Source organism: Pleurodeles waltl, chromosome 3_1 (assembly GCF_031143425.1).
Source record: "Pleurodeles waltl isolate 20211129_DDA chromosome 3_1, aPleWal1.hap1.20221129, whole genome shotgun sequence".
NCBI classification, from domain to species: Eukaryota; Metazoa; Chordata; class Amphibia; order Caudata; family Salamandridae; genus Pleurodeles; species Pleurodeles waltl.
The window spans coordinates 1,779,416,949-1,779,438,416 of NC_090440.1; the positions used below are offsets into that span (position 1 = coordinate 1,779,416,949).

Here is a 21,468-nt window from a genome sequence, read left to right on the forward strand (position 1 = left end):
ACATAATACCACTGCACACCCACATAGCCTCTACATATTTAACTAATCGGGGTGGGAGGTGTAACTACTAAAGGTTTTATAAAATGTGTTTGGAATTAATATAAACAACAAAAGATTATGGGTGGAATGCTTGCATATCACAAGCAGGCCGTCTCTGGGACTATAATTTCAGTTCACTGAATTTCTACCCACTGCATTAATCAAAATGAGGACCAACCAGGAGCTGAAACCTTTACAATCATTCCACTTACCACCGTTTGCTATTGTTATTAGTCTTTGACTTCTCAGTTTGATGTCTAAGCATGGTTGTAAGATTACACAAACCCACCAAATCAAACAGAATGAAATCTGTGTCACCCATCTTCAGTTACATGGTCAGTTCAATGTCCCCTTTCCACCATAAAACCTAATCGCTAGGGGTAAAGAACAGAATTATTTTTTTCCCTCTTATCTGCATAAGCCATTTTCGGAGCCTGTGGTCAATGTGAAGAGTTCAATCATGCCCAGACAAATGTGGGGATAATTTGTACAAGTCCAAGACACACCAAGTGCACCACTTTAAATTGTAGCCTACCATTGTTCCCATAGTACAAATATCTGCCAATGAATGCCACAGATTGGCCTCAGATTGTCAAAGGAATCCTGACTCTTTAACTCCAATACTTTATGACTCCTTTGATGTTAGGTTATTATAGTCATGGGTAACAGGATGCTTCCATTAACTATTTTCAGAACTTCTGTAATAACCTGTCGGACTACTATGGGCCATATTCTGAATTTTAATTTGAATACTCTATCTATTTGTTTCTTACTGATAGTGTTTATGTCTCAAAAAACACCAGAAGCACTTTTCAGAGGGACACAAAGTGATCTCCCGAATTAGAGCACTAGAGCTGTAGACAACTAAGCTAGACAACACTGTTGACCTCTTGACTAGCCAGCTCTTGGTTTGCACGCCTCTGAAATGTAGCTGTGGTATTCATCCCCACGGGATCTACTTTACATTGATAGTACCCCCAAAAGTTCAGTATGCAGCTGCATCTTTGACACCTTTGGTTATGGTAATCTATCAGTAGTCTGAAGTTAGATCAGTGGTACTGAGAACCGTGGCAGTCAGTGGCTTATGAAAATGTTCATCAACAGGTATCAAGTGTGCATCAGTTTTTGATGACAGGCTTGAGTACCCCTTTAACTAACTCAAGCATACCATTTTACAAATCTCATAGAAGTCAATAAGAAAATAGGTAACTGAGATCTGATCACCACATTTGATATTTTCTGGCTGAATTACCAATAGTATATACACTTATTACATTGACCATTGCATGTCTGAGGTCCAAATTCTGAATTAATTTATAATATCCTGATGAGACATATGTCTTGTAGCAAGGCTGTCAGTGCAGCTATCTAAGCTGCATGACAATCATTTTGAGATGTGGGGAAATATTATACTTCACAGTTCCATAACTAATCCAGTTGTCACCAAGAGCACTGTGGCTTTACAGTGAGATGTTATTAATGTGTCAGCATTATTCATCATTAGCCTACGGCTGAGACAACCAATCATACCTGTCTACAGTAGCAATGGTTGCAGTGTTCGAACACAGATCTAAAATTATAGCAAAGCATATGATGCTGAGGTCTATCTGTTTAAGAGATCTCAGACCTCTGTAGAGTAAAGATCTAAAGGACAACAATGAGAAGGAAAATGAGGACACCTACTGGTCCAATGTATTTCCCACATAGTCATGTCAGCCCAAGCTTAAGTGGAACGTTTAACAACCTGGGGTGATGTTTCCTTCATCCATGTGGAGTAAGACTGGATATTCCATTGGTGAGGTAGCTGATGATTTTGTGTTTTTCCTGGAAGTCCCCTTTGATGTCTATTCCAGTGGCATCCCTCTCCATTTGGGATATACCTCTGTACTCAAGAAGCCTATCTGTGACTATCTAAAGCTTGCTAATGGGTGCATTGTTTCTTACATCCATGAGGAAGGGTGGGGGTAGCTTTGTTGGTGCATAAATATAGCAACGTTTTCTCTATCAAGGCCACCACTACTTTTGAGCATGTTGTGACTTGAGGTACTGTAAGTGTAATGTACCAAAGATGTTGGTATTACTAATCTATTTCTGTAGTGGTCATGTCTTTTTTATCTGAAAATTCTACAATGTTTAATGATATGAATGTTCATGGTTCCTCATCCTGGAAGATTCTGAACCTGCAGATGTTTCTGGGTTTTTACCACTTGTGTTTTAGTTTTATTGAGGAAAGTGCCCGAGATAAATGAGATATGTTAAATTGGGCCATCTCTAATGTGGTTTCATTGTATTATAGCAACGTTACCTTTTGATGGGTTGGAACATTGTGTCATTTGTTTATGCTTGTCCTGGTCCATCCTCGTCTCATACAAAGCAGTACATAATTTTGCAAGATAGAGCATAAGCTTACTGCTGGAGTGTTTCTCCCACTAATAGATGATAGACCTGGTTCTTAAATTAAGTCAACTGTAACTGGTGTTGTCTAACTAGATATGTAGATGAGATCAGAGGTGATATTCTAGGGCCTTCACATTAGATAAAGGGTCAGAGTTACAGCAAAGTATCAAACACAAAATGGTCTCTGAAACATTTAAAGCAGCTCAACTTGCATAAACGTGAACTACATATCCGTCACCAGAGTGTAAGATTAATCTGATAAGTATAAGGGAAAAATATAGGATGGCCATCATAGTGATTATATCTATATACTTTGAGATCCTAAAATGAGGCAGTTACCAAGCTGAAAGAGATGAGGAAAGTATGAAGATCAGAGCTAGTATAAGTGCTGACAACCCTAAAACAGAGAGCCATTTCTGATGTTCTTCAACAATAAGAAGTGAGTAAAGGAACTTCTATAGGGCTGTTTAAATTTCAACTCATTTCTGAGAAAACCTCAGGGGGCTACATTGTGAGAAGTATGAACACCATCTCCCAGCCTGATTACAGATACCAGAGTGCTGTTTTTAGTGGTTAAGTTCACTTCACAATTAACTCGTTTTGTTAGTGTATCTGTCCAGATTCATCACCTTTACCTACACTCAGGAATCCTGGGTTCTTCAATTTCTGAAAATGTAATTCAACACTATGCTATTCTCTTCGTATTGCACAGTAGCCATCATGTTCTTCCAACTTAAAATCTTAGAAGGAGTAGGAGGCGTTTCAATTTCAGGATCATTTTGAACTAAATAATTTCCTAGGTAAGCTACAATCTGGTGTTGGCCTTGGGAAGGGGCACTGAACTGGAACCTCCAAGATGTACAACATATTCTTTTGGAACTTCTGTACAGTTGTAAGGGAGATTTTCTTCTCCTTCATGATATCTTGGTAAATTTTGATGACCACACAGTTGTCTTTACTTGGTTAGAATCAGCGGCAGGAGTATCTGAGATCACAAGAAATTGGTTTGCGTCCTGTCTATCAGACTGAACCAACTATGTGTTCATGGGAGGGCTTTAAGCAGGTTTGATGTAATTGACGTGTGGTTTTGACACACTCTTGTCACCACCATTGCTCACTGTGTATTTGTTGATGAGCTGCTTTTGGAATTAGATCTTAGGTTCTTCACATATGCAGATGACACACTGCTGCTCTTTAAGGAGACAATTGATGGACTGTGAGATTCAGCACAATTGAAGCCAGTTTACATGATCATTTTTTGTCTGGGTTAAGGTGAGCTGGCTAAAGTTAAGTGATGTTAAAATTGGAGCTTTTTGATGTGAATCAGAACATAGGTTAGCTGATTGACCTTGTACCCATCTTTTAACTTTTTTGACTTTAACACCTAATTGTCTGTCATAGTCAAACCTATTGGGGCCTGATTCACAAAGCCAGTTTTAGTCATAAAAATGAATTTACAATGGAAAATGGGTGGAATTATGACTACTAGGAATTTTCAAACATAACCTTGTACTAAATCAATTCACTTATCATCCATCATCTACCTATTATTATCCACCAAACTGCATAACATTGCAAAGGAGTAATCTCATGCAAGGGATCAGCAGTGGGTAGGTCATGGCATGCGTAGCCCTAAATGTTTTTGTACACCTACAAATGCCAGTTTGTGAGCATACGCTTTTCCTACTCGAAAATGATCAAATATTTATGCCAGGCAAGGGTATGGAATCCCTTTCCAGCAAGAGCACAAAGGGAGGGGCAAAAGCCAGCGATGCAGGCATTCCTCACTTTAAAAGGTTATTAGGTACACAGTTTCTCACTGGGAAAATGGTGCCAAAAAATTGGTAAAAAAATTGGAGTTCCAAGTGCAGATTTCGAGAAATTCCAACAATACGTTTTGTGAATAATTTAAAATTAAAGTTACATTAAAGTAGTAAATCAACATTGGAACTTGCTGCACTGAAGAAAACATGATCTTCTGCCTTCATTACCTACTCATCCATTCTGTCAGTGGGGGATGAATGTTGTTGAAAATTTGAACCCTTGAAAAGAAAGAGATCGGAAAGAAAGAGAATGGTAGGGAGCTGGGTCTGGGTGTGACATTTGTTTGCCTGGTCTGCCTTTGATTCTCATTCCAGCTCTGAAGCTTAGCGTGTTGTAATGCACAATGTTTAACAACCAACTAATGAGATTTCTGTGGGGACAGCATGTGACATGACAAAAGCTGCCAACTTTGGAACTGGGGAACCAAATTCGGGTCTTGGTTCACCATTTTGTGATTCTGTGCAAAGCGCTACGAAAGCTTTGGGTCGAGTTTGCACTGTATAAAACTGCAAAAAATCACTTACTTAATCCTGTTTAGCCTTGCACCACGATCCACTGCTACAGCTGCAGGTGTAAACGCCACAGAGCTAGAAAATCTCTTGCTTGATGCTTAATTTTTAGTCTAGTGCCTAAAATTGTTCTTAGTAGGCCGCCACGCACTAGCGTAACTCATTTCCTCCAGTGACCAGGCCCAAAGCCTGTGGTGCTTTCACTTCCTGTCTAGTTATTGTTCGGTTAAGAGGAATGGGATCCAAAGTGTGTGTGTGAAGAATTTATTTGTAGGTAAGAAAACAGAACAGATTGAGCTCTTCCATGACAAAAGTGAACAGAAATGCTCAAGGGAGAATCCAGAAAAAATGCAGAAAAAAACCCGTTCTCATATTTTTGAAGGCATGGAGTGAGCAAGTGAATTGAACTAGCTCGGCATTCATTTACAAGATGGTGGAAGAAGCACGAGGTCTGTTTTTCACTCGAAGGAATTCTGGAAACAGTCTGGCTAATTGGTGCTTTTTACACCTCAATTCTCATAAAAAATTATAAAAAAAAAGTTAGAGGATTTCCAGGAGGTTGAGTCTGCGCTCTGACCACATTATCAAACTTATCAAGAACTACCAAGCGTAGCTGACCTTTCTGGGGGATGTTAAAGGAGTCACTCTTTCCACGAAAATGTTTGAAAAACAAGGTCACATTGTGTGATTTATAGATAATTTTCAAAGAAGTTACCTACAAACGCTGTAGGCACTTACTTGCAGTTGTGAAGTAGCACTAAATACTCTGATAAATGTCCGGTATGCGTGACAAGGCTTATCCATCCCAGGGGTATTCGTGGGTGGAGAAAATGCCCAAATACATATTTTCTTCTTCCTATGTTTCTCTCATCTTTTCCATCTCTACTATGTCTTTCCGTTCCGTCTTCATATTTTTTTTTACTTCTTTTCTCTTTTATTTATTTCCATCACCATTGCATTTATTATCATTATATCATTATAATTTAATATTTCCGTCCTTTCAATATTTCTGACCTCTCGTCATACCTTTTGTCAATCTTGTTTCTTCTTTACTTCTAAGCTCTTTTCAATCTTTTTGCACTTGTATCTGTGATTGTTATTTTCCTTCTTTTGCATTTTCTTTAATTTATTTCCCTCTTTCTATCCGATTTTTCTTATTTCTTTCATTCCTTACTAATAACTTTATTTGTTCCCTTTATTCTTTTCCCCCCTTCTTTCTATTTTTCATTCATTCTTTCCTTTTCAGTTATTCTCTTCTTTCTCCTGCTTCTTTTTTGCTGTCCTATTTTCTGACTTTTTTCCATTGCATTCCTTTCTCCCCTCTCTTAAAGCCTCTATTCTTTTCCATCTTTCTTTCCCGAATTTTTTCCTTCTCGCCATCCCTTTTCTGTCCTTTCCATCATTTACTGGGTTGCATTAATCTTGTGCGCAGGATCCAGCAGGTGCAATGGTCTGTTATGTCTCCTACCTCCCCAACAGTTACCACATACACATGAATTCTTGAAAATTAAACATACAAAAAATATGTATCTCAAAAATACACATGCACTGGCACCTCTCTTTGTTTGAACAAATACCTCAAGCGTCGTCACCGTTTGCTCTTTTGTGGAAGATATGTATCGTTTCTACTTCACTTCTGAGGAACTGCACAGTAATAAATACAATTAACATTGTTGTTTCCCATTTTTAGCAATTGTATGCACATACTAGAAATCTAATAACTTGAACGTGTCTATAGAGAGAGAGAGAGGGACACACATTCAATTATTGTCTTCTTAAGAATCCTTCGTGTTATTGCACAGGGAACCTTTTGTGGACTTTAGAATTCACATAAATGTAATCAAGCTTGGATGCTTGTTCAAGGAAATCATTCAAAGATTTGTGTTCATTGAACTTCAGATACACTTGCTATACATACACCTGCCATCTAGTTTTGGACTCAGATGTGTGCAACTTATTTTTCTTCAAAGAAGTCTTTTGAATCACGAGGTATGGTGACTCCACCAGTGACTGGTAAAGGGCATGGGCATCAGTTCTATTGTTAGACTGATTATGGGCGAGCACAAAGTGCTCCGTCCATTCTGTAACCTCTCGTTGGACTTGAAACCACGCCCATGCCACATCAGTCACTTACATTGGTTCGTGGGCTTGCCTTTTAAAATCTGCTTGCTTTCATTTGTGAAAGGCATGCATAAGTCATGCCTTTTCCGGTGTTTAGCCCACCTACACAGCACCGGTAAAGTACCAAAAACATACGAGGCTCGATGTTTTCAGCCTGGAGTTCAGACTACTTTATCTATTTATTTTCCACACAGCGCGATCGTGTTGCATTTTGCATAGCACGATCGCGCTGCGTTTTATTTTTATTTACAACGGTAATAGCTCTAACTCGAACAAATGCAAGACCCGTTGCATTGAAAATGCGTGTTTTTCTCTGCTGTCAGGTTCAGTCATGTGTCTACTGAATTCTGGGTTGACCTCGTGGTATCATCTTCAGGCCTGTTCGGACTCTACAGGCCCATAGGTTAGACAATCTGTGCATCCTGCACCTTTTTGGAAGTGTTGTGAATCCCGACCTTCTAAAACTACTAATACACTGTTTGGAGCCTCTGCCCCTTTCAGGGCCTTCTCTGTTGTCTTCTTCCCCGAGAATGGTCAATCCATGATACAAAGAACTCTGTTCCAGAACTTCCCACATTGCCAACACAGTATCAGTGCTAAGAGCACAGTGAGAACTCCTGTTCTTCATGCATCACCATTTGCTTGAAGAGAATACTGCATTATCGTAAAGCTTGACGGCTCACTCAGTGACCCATGCCGCACTGACAGGGAGATGATACTCCCTACTGGGATAAGAACATTGAGGAGAAACTCCAGCCCTGCACCTCGGCTTATGTACTTTCAGTCCCAAGCACAGTTTGCACTTGGAGTCCAAGACCAAGGAACAACCTGCTGCCAAGGACCAACCAAAGACATCGACTGTGAGTACACCATCCCTTCCTCCTTCAACTGCTAATCTTAGGGCAGAGCCAAAACACCGCCCTCGAGGAGGGTTGGGCATCAAGCCCCCCATCCACCTGGCCTGCCACTGCATTGGGCCATGGTTGGCACCAAAATCATCTTCAAAGATGTTATCAGCTGCACCACCTACTCGGCCCACTGCACCAGCCACATGGGACACCTAATGTTCAACTTCTCCATGGGTGGAAACTTTATTTACAGACCACCAGGACCCAGCCCCAATTTTCCAGCAATATCACAGATTTCAACACACTCATCAACAGCAGCACTTTCATCAGTCTCTGAAACCTTAAGTCCAAACTCTACGCCCCTTCTAGAAAATCTCAGAAAGCTCGGCCTCACTGAGCATGTTACCAAACCCACTCACAGTCTAATTCTCTCTTCAGTTATCAAAGTCGACAAGCCAGCAACAATGACCTGGACAAACCACACTGTTGCCTGTTTCAGCATGCCCATCCCACACCATCAGAGACCTACCACCACTGGACCCAACTGCTACAGCTAGAAAAGCATCACAGAAGAGGACTGGGCTTCCATCCTCTCCGCGCACCAACCAAAGCTCACCAGCACTTTGCTGAAAGCCAGGAAGAATCGCAACTGCTGGATGGCTGCATGCACCGACACTCTGGCTCCCCTCAAGCACAACCTTATGGCAAGAGCCCAACTACAGGCCAGTTGGTATACAGAGGACCTCAGGCTGATGAAACATCACTGCAAGCAGCTGGAGCGCAAGTGGAGAACAAGTCAAGACACCATGGACAAAGACCTTTTAATTTCCCCCCCAAGAGGCTACCAACCGCGGAATTGGAAATCCAAGTGCACAGCACTTGCAGACTGCATCGATGCAGGCACAAACAGCAGCAAGGAAATCTTCCCCATCATCAACCATTGTACCATGCCTCCTAGAACCTCTAGCAATATCACACCCTTCCAAGATCTTTGCAGCTAGCTCTCAGAAATTTTCTGTGACAATATAGCCTCCAAATATGGCAACTTCCACCCCCAACTGGACCCCATCATTGTCCCAGAGCAAGCCCCCAATACAGCTTAAGAGAAAACTCAGACCATGTGGCCTGCCGTCTTCACCATCAAAATCACAGTGACCATGAAGACCATCCACTTGGTGGCCCCTTTTGACCCGTGCCCTCCACCCAAAGGCTCATCATGATCAGCATTTACATCCATTCTCTATGCCTCCATCGGCTCAGCCCCTTCCCTGGATACCTTGCAACATACCACTGTTGTTTCCCTGCGCAAGAAATCACTTGCTGACCTAGCCACCTCCCTACTATCTTTCCCAGCCAAGATTTTAGAGGAACAAATCAAATGACACCTCGCCGACCACCTCAGCAACAACCAGCTCCTCAATGCCACACTTTCCAGATTGATGTCCAACCTCAGTACAGAAACAGCACTCATCGGCAGCACATACAACATCTGCATGATCCTTGACAGAGGAGACACAGCAGCTCTCATTCTCCTGGACTTGCCTGCAGCATTTGACACGGTTTCACACCCCATCCTCATCAGCACCTGAACAAGACTGGCATCTAAGTACCTGCTCTTCACTGGATCTGCTCCTTCATGGATAGAACACAAGTGGTAGCCTGGCACCTTACTCCTCGGAATCTCGCAAACTCATGTGAGGAGTGCCTCAAGGTTCATCCCTCAGCCCCACCTTCTTTAATGCATACATGACTCCTCTGTCAAACATCATCGGCGCACCTGACATCAACATCCTCTCCCACTCTGATAACATACATACTCTTCCTCATGAACAAGATGCCCAACACGAGAAACAAGTTCAGCTCCCACAAGACTGAAGTCGCTAACTGGATGAAAGTCAACTGTTTCAGGTCAAAACCAAAAACGTAAAGGTAGTGATCTTCGGCAAGAACATCATGCCATGGGACTCCAAATGGTGGCCAGGTGGACTCTGACCCACACCCAGCATCCGCACAAGTCAAACGCACCCTGAAGTTGCTGAGCAAGATCTTCAAAAGACTTCAAAGCAACACCAGAGAAACAGTCACTCACATGCTAGTCACTGGCAAGTTGGATTATGGGAACACCCTCTACACTGGGATCATCAAGCAACTCACCAGAATACTACAACCATACAGAACTCGGCAGCCAGACTCAACTTTAACCTCCCAAACAGAACTGATACCACACCACACATCAGGGAGATACACTGGTTCCACATTCACAAACTAGCTCATTTCAAAGTCCTCAAACATGTATACAAATTATGCCCCACATACTTGAACAGATGCATCCCCTTCCACCAACCACCTAGATACCTTTGTTCTGTTCTGTAGGACTCCTACTCTCACACATTCCACATATATACAGAACCAGATCAGGACGACAAGCATTCTCTTAAATCACTCCTAAAGCATTGGAACGACCTCCCACTCCACTTCAGTGCCTCCTCCCACCTTGAATTCCGCAGGAAGCTGTGGAACTGGATTTTAAATTAACCACCCTGCCCTCGTCAGTGCCTGGCCCACACAGCTGCACAGCACCAGGATACCCCAAGTGATAGCGTGCTTTACAAATACTTATAAAAAAGGAAGCAAAGTCTCTCAAGTAAACAGAACATTACACAACGACATAACTCAAAACATTAAACAAAGAAAACAAAAAGTGAACTGTAAAAGAAAACAGTCAAACACAACAGCCATAGCATAACAAATCAACAAAGTGCAATAATGCAGCTTAAAAATATAACCGCACAAACAACGTAGCGCATCACCACCACAACAAAATGTGAGAGAAGAAATATGTGCAGACATTCTTGTCGTGCGCTGCCAACATTTGTGTTATAGTACAGTAGAAACAGCTGTTGGCCCAAGCACTGCTTCTACTTAAGACCAAGGACGTGAAATGGTGGCAATTAGAACTGTTTTATGATCCGACTCTTCAAATGTTTACCTTTCTAAGATCGTAATGTTTCTTACATTGTCCATCACCAAGGGACTTGCAATCCTTTAATTACGTCTGTTTGCATTTTCATTTCTTGCAGGAAAAATTGTTCCTGCTCCGGTAGCAGTGAAACTGGGCATTGTTGATTCAGTAACTGAAGGCAGCGCGGTTGAAGAAGCCATTCACTTAGCCCAAAAAGTTGTTGGTAAGTGCAGCACAGCAGTGAAATCTCCGTGCTTTGCACCGAGTGTGGGTGACTTACTTTCAGAAAATAGGAATATTAACCCTCCACTGGTTTAAACTGAAATGTATGGAGGCTAACCCATGGAGTGCTTGTGAATGTGAAAGCTTGTGATATATTGTATTTATTTCAGTGTTTGCTGACTTCCAGCCCTAATAAATCTTCCAGAACAACCTTGCACCAGTGGAAAGGGGTGAGTGTAAATATATACAAAAGGGCCTGTGAAGAAATACCACCCAACACAGATTATTTTGTAAAACAATGTTTAACTCCGACCGCGAACAAACTCTAAGCACAGCTTGGTTCTAATTTATCATTTGCCAACAGACTGGGGCTTTTACTTCAACTGTGGTTTCATGTCAAAATCTGTAATTGAAGTCCGTGCCACTGGAATTATGCGACTGTGCGGCCGCGGCATGTTGACATAATTATAGTTTTCCCGAATTTACCACATTATCCGTCATCTGTTGCTTAAATTGCAGATTTTAACAAAAAACAATTCTAGCTCAAACAGTTCAAAAGTAACAAAAAATGCAGCAACGTGTGTTGCCGAGCACTGAAAGACCCTTTCCAAAGTTAGACTTCTCATCTTTTGTTGCTTATTGCTATTTTCCGTGTTAAAATAGTACTGAGGTGTAACCAATGCCCAGACAGCGTTACCAAGTTTAAAAACGCTAAAATAATGCTAAGCCATTATGACACATAATTTGCCTTTTCTGGCCGCATAATGCACTTACCCCGCCGCATAATTTGTCCCTCTCTTGCTGCATAATTCCAGTGACCCTGCTTGAAGTACATGGCAATAGATCCGATTCAGGCGGGAGACTCTCGATTTCTGAAGCCAAAAACGGCTTTATTGTGGCTTTCGCCCGTCTTAAAATTGCCTTTACTTCAATAGAAGTCAATGGAGGAAATGCATTCTCTCGATTATGTTTTTAAAATAAAATCTACCACTTTTCAAGAGTGTTGACATGCACCCTTGGCTGTGCGCTTTACACATTGTGTACTGTATATTCCGTGCGCTTTTTCCTGCAGTGAAGTAAAGGTCATACTGTTATTGTGGAAGTGGGAGGACGGAGAGTGAAAGCGTTGTCGAGTGGTGCAATTAGAGGAAGCTTCTAAATTGAAACGTGCGTCAAAAACTGAACCACTTGAAGCTGTTAAAACCGTGTGTTTCAGCTTTTCTTATAGCTATTTGTGCTTTTCACTGTGTACTTTAGCGGTCAGTTAGTGCTGAATTAGAGGCGATTAATCTGAGTTCTCTGAGTTTCCCGACGTTGTCTCATATTTTTGACGTCTTTTATGCAAATTACTCTCTTTTCACGGTATTAACATTATTCTACTAAATATGAGTCGTGAGCTTGTTTACTTCCGATGTTTTTACACTTTAAACATTATGTTTTTAGTCGTCTATCTAGAGGCCTGTTTTAGGTTTTGTATTTCTGTCTCAGGCTTCTTTGGTACTCTATATGGCCGACACTGTTGTAATGCACATATATATACATATATACATATATATATATATATATATAATAATACTTTGTTTCAAAAGTAAGTTGAAATAACAAAATAAATAAACAAATGAAGTGCTTTCCAATCAGGCCTCCCTATTTCATCCGCTCCAGATCTCCATCAGTTACACTGACATCGGATTACCTTCGGGTGCATCCTTTTGTATTGAGAACAAACCATAGTTCTCCATTCATTTACCCCATATTATGTGGAGTTTCCAAGGACATCCTTTTGAGATGTAAATCGGTTCTTGTGTAGCGCACCCATCCATGCAGGATCACCATCGTTCCAGGCTAGGTGGTTTGGTGGCCTCCAATTTCTTGCTATGTTTCTCTTGGCCACCAACGTTGCCAACCCACCCAGTTGCCGGTTTCCCTCTTATTCCTCCAAGTTCTTCAAGAATCCCCAGGAGGGCAATTTTTGGTGTCAACCTTAAAGGTTGAGCTAGAACTCTAAATAGGGATCTGTCAATTTGGGACCAATACCGGGTGATCAGCAGGCTTTGCCACACCGTATGAAAGAAGTTTGCCTCAGACAAGGAGCATAGGGTGCATTAGGTTTGGGTACGAGGCCAGCATGCCAGAGTGTCAGGGGCGTCATGTATGTAAGGTGTAATTAGTGCAATTGAATCGGCCTGAACTGTGCTGAGATAATAAACTTTCTGGGGGCCATACAAGCCTCCCGCCACTCCATGTCATCTAGGTCGCCAACCCATCCCTCCCACCTCCACTGGAGTCGATCCAGCCCTGTTGGGATATTGCAAAGCAAGGTGCAGTAAAGCTGTGATAACCCACCTCAGCCCAAACTGCCTATCAGTAGTCTAGCATCCAGGACGCTAACTTCCGGGAAGTCAGTCAAGTTAGTTTGATAGTGTCCAATCGCGTGCCTCAGTTGCAGGTTTCTATGGAACTGGGTGGGGGAGAGTGCAAAGAGGGTCTGTAGGTATGCAAAGGTACATGTATGAGAATCCTGCCACACATCCCTCAGCACCGCAATCCCAATCCAATGCCATCGTCAAAATCTCTCCAAGCTTGCTGTGTGTTCCAGCCAGTGCCCTCTGCAGAGGAGGTTTGTGGGGCCAGTTTTGTTTCCCAATCGAGGAATCTATTGGTGGGCTGTCACACAAGAAAAATCACCTAGTAAGTTATGGGATATAGAGAGGAACAGGTCTGCTGTAAAAGTAGTGCATAACTATGCAAGCTAAGACGAGCCAGCTCCAGTTGGTATAGTGGATTGCTCCAACCCCCCATTAACAAATCATTGATGACCAAGAGCTGGGACGCCCATTAGTAAAGATGGATATCAACCGCTCCCATGCCACCTGCATTTGGCAAGAGCAATACGTGGAATCCTACTTCTCCAAAAGAAGGAACAGCTTCTTGCTGCAATCTCAGTAAATCATGTATTGGGTAATGAAGCAGAAAGTTCTGCAGGGTCTATAACAAACACAGGGGTATTATCATTCTTATTAAGGGCGACTCAGCCAAGAATGTTGAGGGGAGGGGAAGGAATAGGTAGTGAGTCTGGCTTTGGTTGCCCGGAGGAGGGGAGCGAGATTCAGAGTGTGTGCAAGCTCAGGCACCATCACTATTTGAACACTTCGATACTTTAAGCTAAGGCAGTGGATTGGCATGTCGGCTTCCCAGCTAACCATGGCGTTATCTCCTCGCATAGGAAATTGGAGTGATTTAGCACAATTCATCTGGACTCAGATGCGTCTTCGAAGAGGCACAGGATTTTGAGCATGCAGGGGCCTGAATTCGAAGGGTAGGGGCAGCTAGAAAAAGGAGGTCATCTTCTACATTGAGTCACTTCACCTCCATCCTCGCAGCTGAGCATCACATTGCACTTTGCAAGCTAGAGGTTCTATGGTAAGCACAAAGAGGAGAGAGGACTAGAGACAGCCCTGTGTTAATTTAGGAAATAGGGCAATAGGAGCTGAACCCGGTCATCGGATCATCGGATGATCCGACTTTGGATAGCTAGAATGGTGACAAAATCCATCTCTGAGGGAAAGAACCAAGGGGCCCCAGCCTCATTATTTAGTGGATAAGATGTGGGACATCAATATTGTGGAGTTTGGAGTAAAATTCAAGTTCCCAAATCGCAGCATGGACTTCATCCTCAGTAATGGATGAGTCCAGTGCTGCCTTTTAGATCAGACATTTTTAGAGAGAGTTAAAGTGATAGAAAAAGAGAAAAAAGTTTTCAGAACTTTTTGGAAAGACAGAAAAAAAACTTTTTAAACTTTTAAGAACTTTTTGAAAGTTTAGAAGTACTTTTCAGCACTTAGAAAAGAGTGAAAAGAGGAAATGCAAAACTTTTTGGCTATGTGTATATACACTGACCTTGTTTTGTATATTTTTCTCTTATGAAAAGTACAATGACAAGAGTGGTAAGTAGTCTCAAAGCACTTATCCCACCACTGCACAACCAATGTAGGAGGCTGGACTGGCTTGTAGTGAGTACCAAGGGGTACTTGCACCTTGCACCAGGCCCAGTTATCCCTTATTAGTGTATAGGGTGTCTAGCAGCTTAGGCTGATAGATAATGGTAGCTTAGCAGAGCAGCTTAGGCTGAACTAGGAGACGTGTGAAGCTACTACAGTACCACTTAGTGTCATATGCACAATATCATAAGAAAACACAATACACAGTTATACTAAAAATAAAGGTACTTTATTTTTATGACAATATGCCAAAGTATCTTAGAGTGTACCCTCAGTGAGAGGATAGGAAATATACACAAGATATATATACACAATAGCAAAAATATGCAGTATAGTCTTAGAAAACAGTGCAAACAATGTATAGTTACAATAGGATGCAATGGGGAAACATAGGGATAGGGGCAACACAAACCATATACTCCAAAAGTGGAATGCGAACCACGAATGGACCCCAAACCTATGTGACCTTGTAGAGGGTCGCTGGGACTATTAGAAAATAGTGAGAGTTAGAAAAATAACCCTCCCCAAGACCCTGAAAAGTGAGTGCAAAGTGCACTAAAGTTCCCCTAAGGACAAAGAAGTCGTGTTAGAGGAATAATGCAGGAAAGACACAAACCAGCAATGCAACAACTGTGGATTTCCAATCTAGGGTACCTGTGGAACAAGGGGACCAAGTCCAAAAGTCACAAGCAAGTCGGAGATGGGCAGATGCCCAGGAAATGCCAGCTGCGGGTGCAAAGAAGCTTCTACTGGACAGAAGAAGCTGAGGTTTCTGCAGGAACGAAAAGGGCTAGAGACTTCCCCTTTGGTGGACGGATCCCTCTCGCCATGGAGAGTCGTGCAGAAGTGTTTTCCCGCCGAAAGAACGCCAACAAGCCTTGCTAGCTGCAAATCGTGCGGTTAGCGTTTTTGGACGCTGCTGAGGCCCAGGAGGTCGCAAATTGGACCAGCAGAGAGAGGGGACGTCGAGCAAGACAAGGAGCCCTCTCTGAAGCAGGTAGCACCCGGAGAAGTGCCAGAAACAGGCACTACGAGGATGCGTGAAACGGTGCTCGCCGAAGTTGCACAAAGGAGTCCCACGTCGCCGGAGACCAACTTAGAAAGTCGTGCAATGCAGGTTAGAGTGCCGTGGACCCAGGCTTGGCTGTGCACAAAGGATTTCCGCCGGAAGTGCACAGGGGCCGGAGTAGCTGCAAAGTCGCGGTTCCCAGCAATGCAGCCCAGCGAGGTGAGGCAAGGACTTACCTCCACCAAACTTGGACTGAAGGGTCACTGGACTGTGGGGGTCACTTGGACAGAGTCGCTGGATTCGAGGGACCTCGCTCGTCGTGCTGAGAGGAGACCCAAGGGACCGGTAATGCAGCTTTTTGGTGCCTGCGGTTGCAGGGGGAAGATTCCGTCGACCCACGGGAGATTTCTTCGGAGCTTCTGGTGCAGAGAGGAGGCAGGCTACCCCCACAGCATGCACAAGCAGGAAAACAGTCGAGAAGGCGGCAGGATCAGCGTTACAGAGTTGCAGTAGTCGTCTTTGCTACTATGTTGCAGGTTTGCAGGCTTCCAGCGCGGTCAGCAGTCGATTCCTTATCAGAAGGTGAAGAGAGAGATGCAGAGGAACTCGGATGAGCTCTTGCATTCGTTATCTGAAGTTTCCCCAGAGACAGAGACCCTAAATAGCCAGAAAAGAGGGTTTGGCTACCTAGGAGAGAGGATAGGCTACTAACACCTGAAGGAGCCTATCAGCAGGAGTCTCTGACGTCACCTGGTGGCACTGGCCACTCAGAGCAGTCCAGTGTGCCAGCAGCACCTCTGTTTCCAAGATGGCAGAGGTCTGGAGCACACTGGAGGAGCTCTGGACACCTCCCAGGGGAGGTGCAAGTCAGGGGAGTGGTCACTCCCCTTTCCTTTGTCCAGTTTCGCGCCAGAGCAGGGGCTAAGGGGTCCCTGAACCGGTGTAGACTGGCTTATGCAGAATTGGGCACCTCTGTGCCCAACAAAGCATTTCCAGAGGCTGGGGGAGGCTACTCCTCCCCTGCCTTCACACCATTTTCCAAAAGGGAGAGGGTGTCATACCCTCTCTCAGAGGAAGTTCTTTGTTCTGCCATCCTGGGCCAGGCCTGGCTGGACCCCAGGAGGGCAGCTGCCTGTCTGAGGGGTTGGCAGCAGCAGCAGCTGCAGTGAAACCCCAGGAAGGGCAGTTTGGCAGTACCAGGGTCTGTGCTACAGACCACTGGGATCATGGGATTGTGCCAACTATGCCAGGATGGCATAGAGGGGGCAATTCCATGATCATAGACATGTTACATGGCCATATTCGGAGTTACCATTGTGAAGCTACATATAGGTAGTGACCTATATGTAGTGCACGCGTGTAATGGTGTCCCCGCACTCACAAAGTTCAGGGAATTGGCTCTGAACAATGTGGGGGCACCTTGGCTAGTGCCAGGGTGCCCTCACACTAAGTAACTTTGCACCTAACCTTTACCAGGTAAAGGTTAGACATATAGGTGACTTATAAGTTACTTAAGTGCAGTGTAAAATGGTTGTGAAATAACGTGGACGTTATTTCACTCAGGCTGCAGTGGCAGGCCTGTGTAAGAATTGTCAGAGCTCCCTATGGGTGGCAAAAGAAATGCTGCAGCCCATAGGGATCTCCTGGAACCCCAATACCCTGGGTACCTCAGTACCATATACTAGGGAATTATAAGGGTGTTCCAGTAAGCCAATGTAAACTGGTAAAAATGGTCACTAGCCTGTTAGTGACAATTTGGAAAGAAATGAGAGAGCATAACCACTGAGGTTCTGATTAGCAGAGCCTCAGTGAGACAGTTAGTCACTACACAGGTAACACATTCAGGCACACTTATGAGCACTGGGGCCCTGGGTTACCAGGGTCCCAGTGACACATACAACTAAAACAACATATATACAGTGAAAAATGGGGGTAACATGCCAGGCAAGGTGGTACTTTCCTACAGGGATGCTCACGGGGGGCCTTGGACGCTGAGCATAAAATTCCTAGTAGTCTGCAACTACATTTGCCATTCCCTCTGGGGCGCTGATTGGGGGTCTGGTTGAATCATCAATAAAGGGAATGAACTAGGAGCTTGTATCTCTAGTAAGGAGTCTGCTGAGGAGTGTACTGCTTTTGTTTCTGTGTTCATAAACACATTGCATTGATGGGCCTTGTGAAAGGCGAGCTGACACAGAGAACCGCGGTCTAATTACAGTTGGCGACTCAGGGATTCAAGTCACTTTGGATGCCACCTCTGTTTCCAGATGGAGTATGCAGGCTGCAAGGTCTGTTATGTGTTGGTATCTGTCTCTGTCTGCATGTTTGAGGTAAGTTTTAGTGACCCCTTGGAGTGTGGCCTTGCTTGCCGGTTACAAGGTACTCATTTTGTGGACTGTACCATCATTAATTTCAAAATAGGAATGCAGCTCTCCCGGCAGGTGGTCAAGAAAGCTGTTGTCTCTGAGGAACCAGGTATTAAGACACCACATGGGTCTTCGATGTTCCGTGGGAACTCCAAGTCATAGCAGTAGGGGGGAGTGGTCCAAAATATTCCAGGACAGTTTATTTGTATCTGCGGTGGAGGGTACATCTGTGGTGGGAAGGAATATATGGTTGATTAATGACATGCCTCTTAGAGAAGCAGAAGTGTGAGTATATGTCAGATTCTGACAATGCCATGTTTGCCAAATATCGCATAAGCCTAGGAAGTCCATCCAATAGACTAAGGACCTGGATAGCTTATGGCAACTATAGGAAGGGGGGGCTAGAGACATCCATTTCTGGATCTGAAGTGGCTTTAAAGTCTTCCCCCAGTAATCAGCACTCCATATGGTAGCACAGCAATCACCTCTGTAAGGACCGTTAAGGTCTGTCTGTGTGGGTGATAGGGATGTAAACACTAAGATTATTGTAGGGCTTCCCTTCCAAAGTCCCAGTCACCCTTATGTATCAGCCCAGCGTGTCGTGGATGGCATTGGTGACCACAAGGGAGAGGTGTTTGTGGAGTAGTATCACTACTCTTCTAGACTCCTTACTAACACCTGAGTGTTTGGCTGGATCATAGCCAAATCTGTGTAGAAAGGGGCATTGAGTGCCTAGAAAGTGGGTTTCTTGCAACAACACGACACCCAGTTGGTGACAGTTGTCAAATTTGAGGACTGCACTGCATTTGAGATGATCCAGGAGACTGTTCATATTCCAGGAGAGGAGACTAAATTCAGCCATAAGACAAGCATAGGGAATCAAGTAACGGCAAATGGGACATCCACTCAGATTGTGGCTCACAGTGCTGGGAGCAAAACTAATGATATGAAAACAGACACAATTAAAACTCTTAAGAACCACCCCCACACACACAATAACAACCCTTCACTCCAGCATCTGTCACTCAGCTCCCTTCATCTAGGTAAGTATAACACCTAATGGGGCATTTGAGGTAGACCTCCTCCTGTGTAGGATCTAATTGACTGTAAGTATAACAAGTCCTGGGCCAATGAGAGGAAAGAAACAGCATGAAAGACTACATTGAACCTCCTACAGATCCACCCTGGCCAGAATTATCTGCTGCCACGGATCCTGATGCCCCACCCTGCACAGGACGGGCAAGAAGAGATATGGCAATAATATGGGAGTGATTTGCCTCTATGTCTGAGGTTCCAGGAGAGCACCTATGTCTTCCCTGTCCATCTCAAGATTTAGAGCACCATTGAGTATGAGACTTAGTAGGGGCCACAATCAATAAGTCACAACTCATCTCAACAGCTTGATCTAGGAGGTTGTTGCATCAGTAGAGCACGTCATGTATTTATCAATCTTTGATTGTGTTCCCACCACAGAGGCCCTGTGTTTCCCCGTAGTTGTCTATGTGGAGCATCGTGGTACTCTCTCTGCTGCAAGGGTAGGGAGAGGATGCAGGCGACAGTGGTTGATCAAGGAAGTTGTAGTGGGTGAGCTCATTTTCAGGCAAACAGCTAATGCATAGTCTTGGAGGAGAAGGCCAATACCCTCAGCTCTCAGTCCACTTGCCTAGAGGACAAACAGGGGCAGCACGAGCATTTGAGGCATAAGGCAGCCACCAAGGGAAGGGAATTGCTGCTGGATTCCGGCTACTATGCAGGCAAGGGGAGCGTGTAACCCCTTCAGGGTATCCACAAAGTCAGCAGTCCCACTAAGCTAGAAGGCTACAGAGGGACATAAGAAGGGGGTAGCAGAAGCATGTCCCCGGCCCGCTTATCTCTCAGCTCCAGGAGAGACTTCACAAGCACCTGGCGGAGCTTCAATGTTTGTGTCTGTCCTGCAAGAGGTCAGCACAAGGCATCAGTGCCAGAAGGGCTAGAGGGAACTCCAGCTCTACCAGCATGTTTGAGCCAATATTTTGCAGGTACCAGAAATTAAAGCTTGGAGGGCCACATTTGGACACCTAGGATCTCAGTCCCAGGTCACGTGTGACCACAATGGTAAGTCAGGCCCGGAGGGAGGCCATGCCCTCCACAAGACATCCAGTGGCCATTGCAACATCAATCAATCAATCAATCAGTTAATTTGTAAAGCACGCTACATACCCGTGAGGGTTTCAAGGTGCTGGTGGGGGGGGGGAGTTGCTACTGCTCGAAGAGCCAAGTCTTGAGTAGTTTTCTGAAGGAAAGAAGGTCCTGGGTCTGTCGTAGATCCAGAGGGAGGGTGTTCCAGGTCTTGGCGGCGAGGTACGAGAATGATCTGCCGCCGGATGATTTGCGTCGGATGCAGGGGACGGAGGCGAGGGCGAGGTTAGCAGAGCAGAGATGCCGGGTGGGGGTGTAGAAGCTGAGTCTGGTGTTCAGGTATGATGGTCCGGTGTTGTGGAGTGCCCTGTGTGCTTGGGTGAGGAGCTTGAAGGTGATCCTCTTGTTGACGGGGAGCCAGTGAAGGTCTCTTAGGTGGGGGGTGATGTGACAGTGGCGAGGGATGTTGAGGATGAGTCGGGCGGAGGCATTTTGGATGCGTTGGAGGCGTTGGAGGAGTTTGGATGAGATACCGGTGTAGAGGGCGTTGCCGTAGTCGAGTCTGTTGCTGACGAGGGCCTGGGTTACTGTTTTTCTTGTTTCTGTTGGGATCCATTTGTAGATTCTGCGAAGCATGCGGAGGGTGTTGTAGCAGGAGGAGGAGATGGCGCTGACCTGCTTTGACATGGAGAGTGAGGAGTTGAGGGTGAAGCCGAGGTTTCGTGCGCTGTCGGTGGGCGTTGGTGGGGGACCCAGCGTGGACGGCCACCATGAGTTGTCCCAGGCAGAGGGGGTGCGTCCAAGGATGAGGACCTCTGTTTTGTCCGAGTTCAGTTTTAGCCGGCTGTCTCTCATCCAGTCTGCGATGGCTTTTAGTCCCTCGTGGAGGTTAGTTTTGGCGGTGTGCGGGTCCTTGGTGAGGGAGAGGGTGAGTTGGGTGTCATCGGCGTAGGAGATAATGTTGAGGTTGTGCTGACGGGCCACTTGTGCGAGGGGGGCCATGTAGATGTTGAACAGCGTCGGGCTGCGGGATGAGCCCTGGGGTACGCCGCAGA

At 44.6% G+C, this 21,468-nt stretch overlaps 1 protein-coding gene across 2 annotated transcripts in view; it reads left to right on the forward strand.

The window, feature by feature from the left end:
* The window catches only part of LOC138285625 (peroxisomal bifunctional enzyme-like), a 294,796-nt gene that overhangs the window by 157,528 nt on the left and 115,800 nt on the right, over positions 1–21,468 (forward strand). For both annotated transcript variants that reach the window (XM_069225812.1, XM_069225813.1), the window contains exon 5: positions 10,819–10,923. In XM_069225812.1, the coding sequence (XP_069081913.1) occupies positions 10,819–10,923 (105 nt within the window). The remainder of the gene's footprint in view (positions 1–10,818; positions 10,924–21,468) is intronic.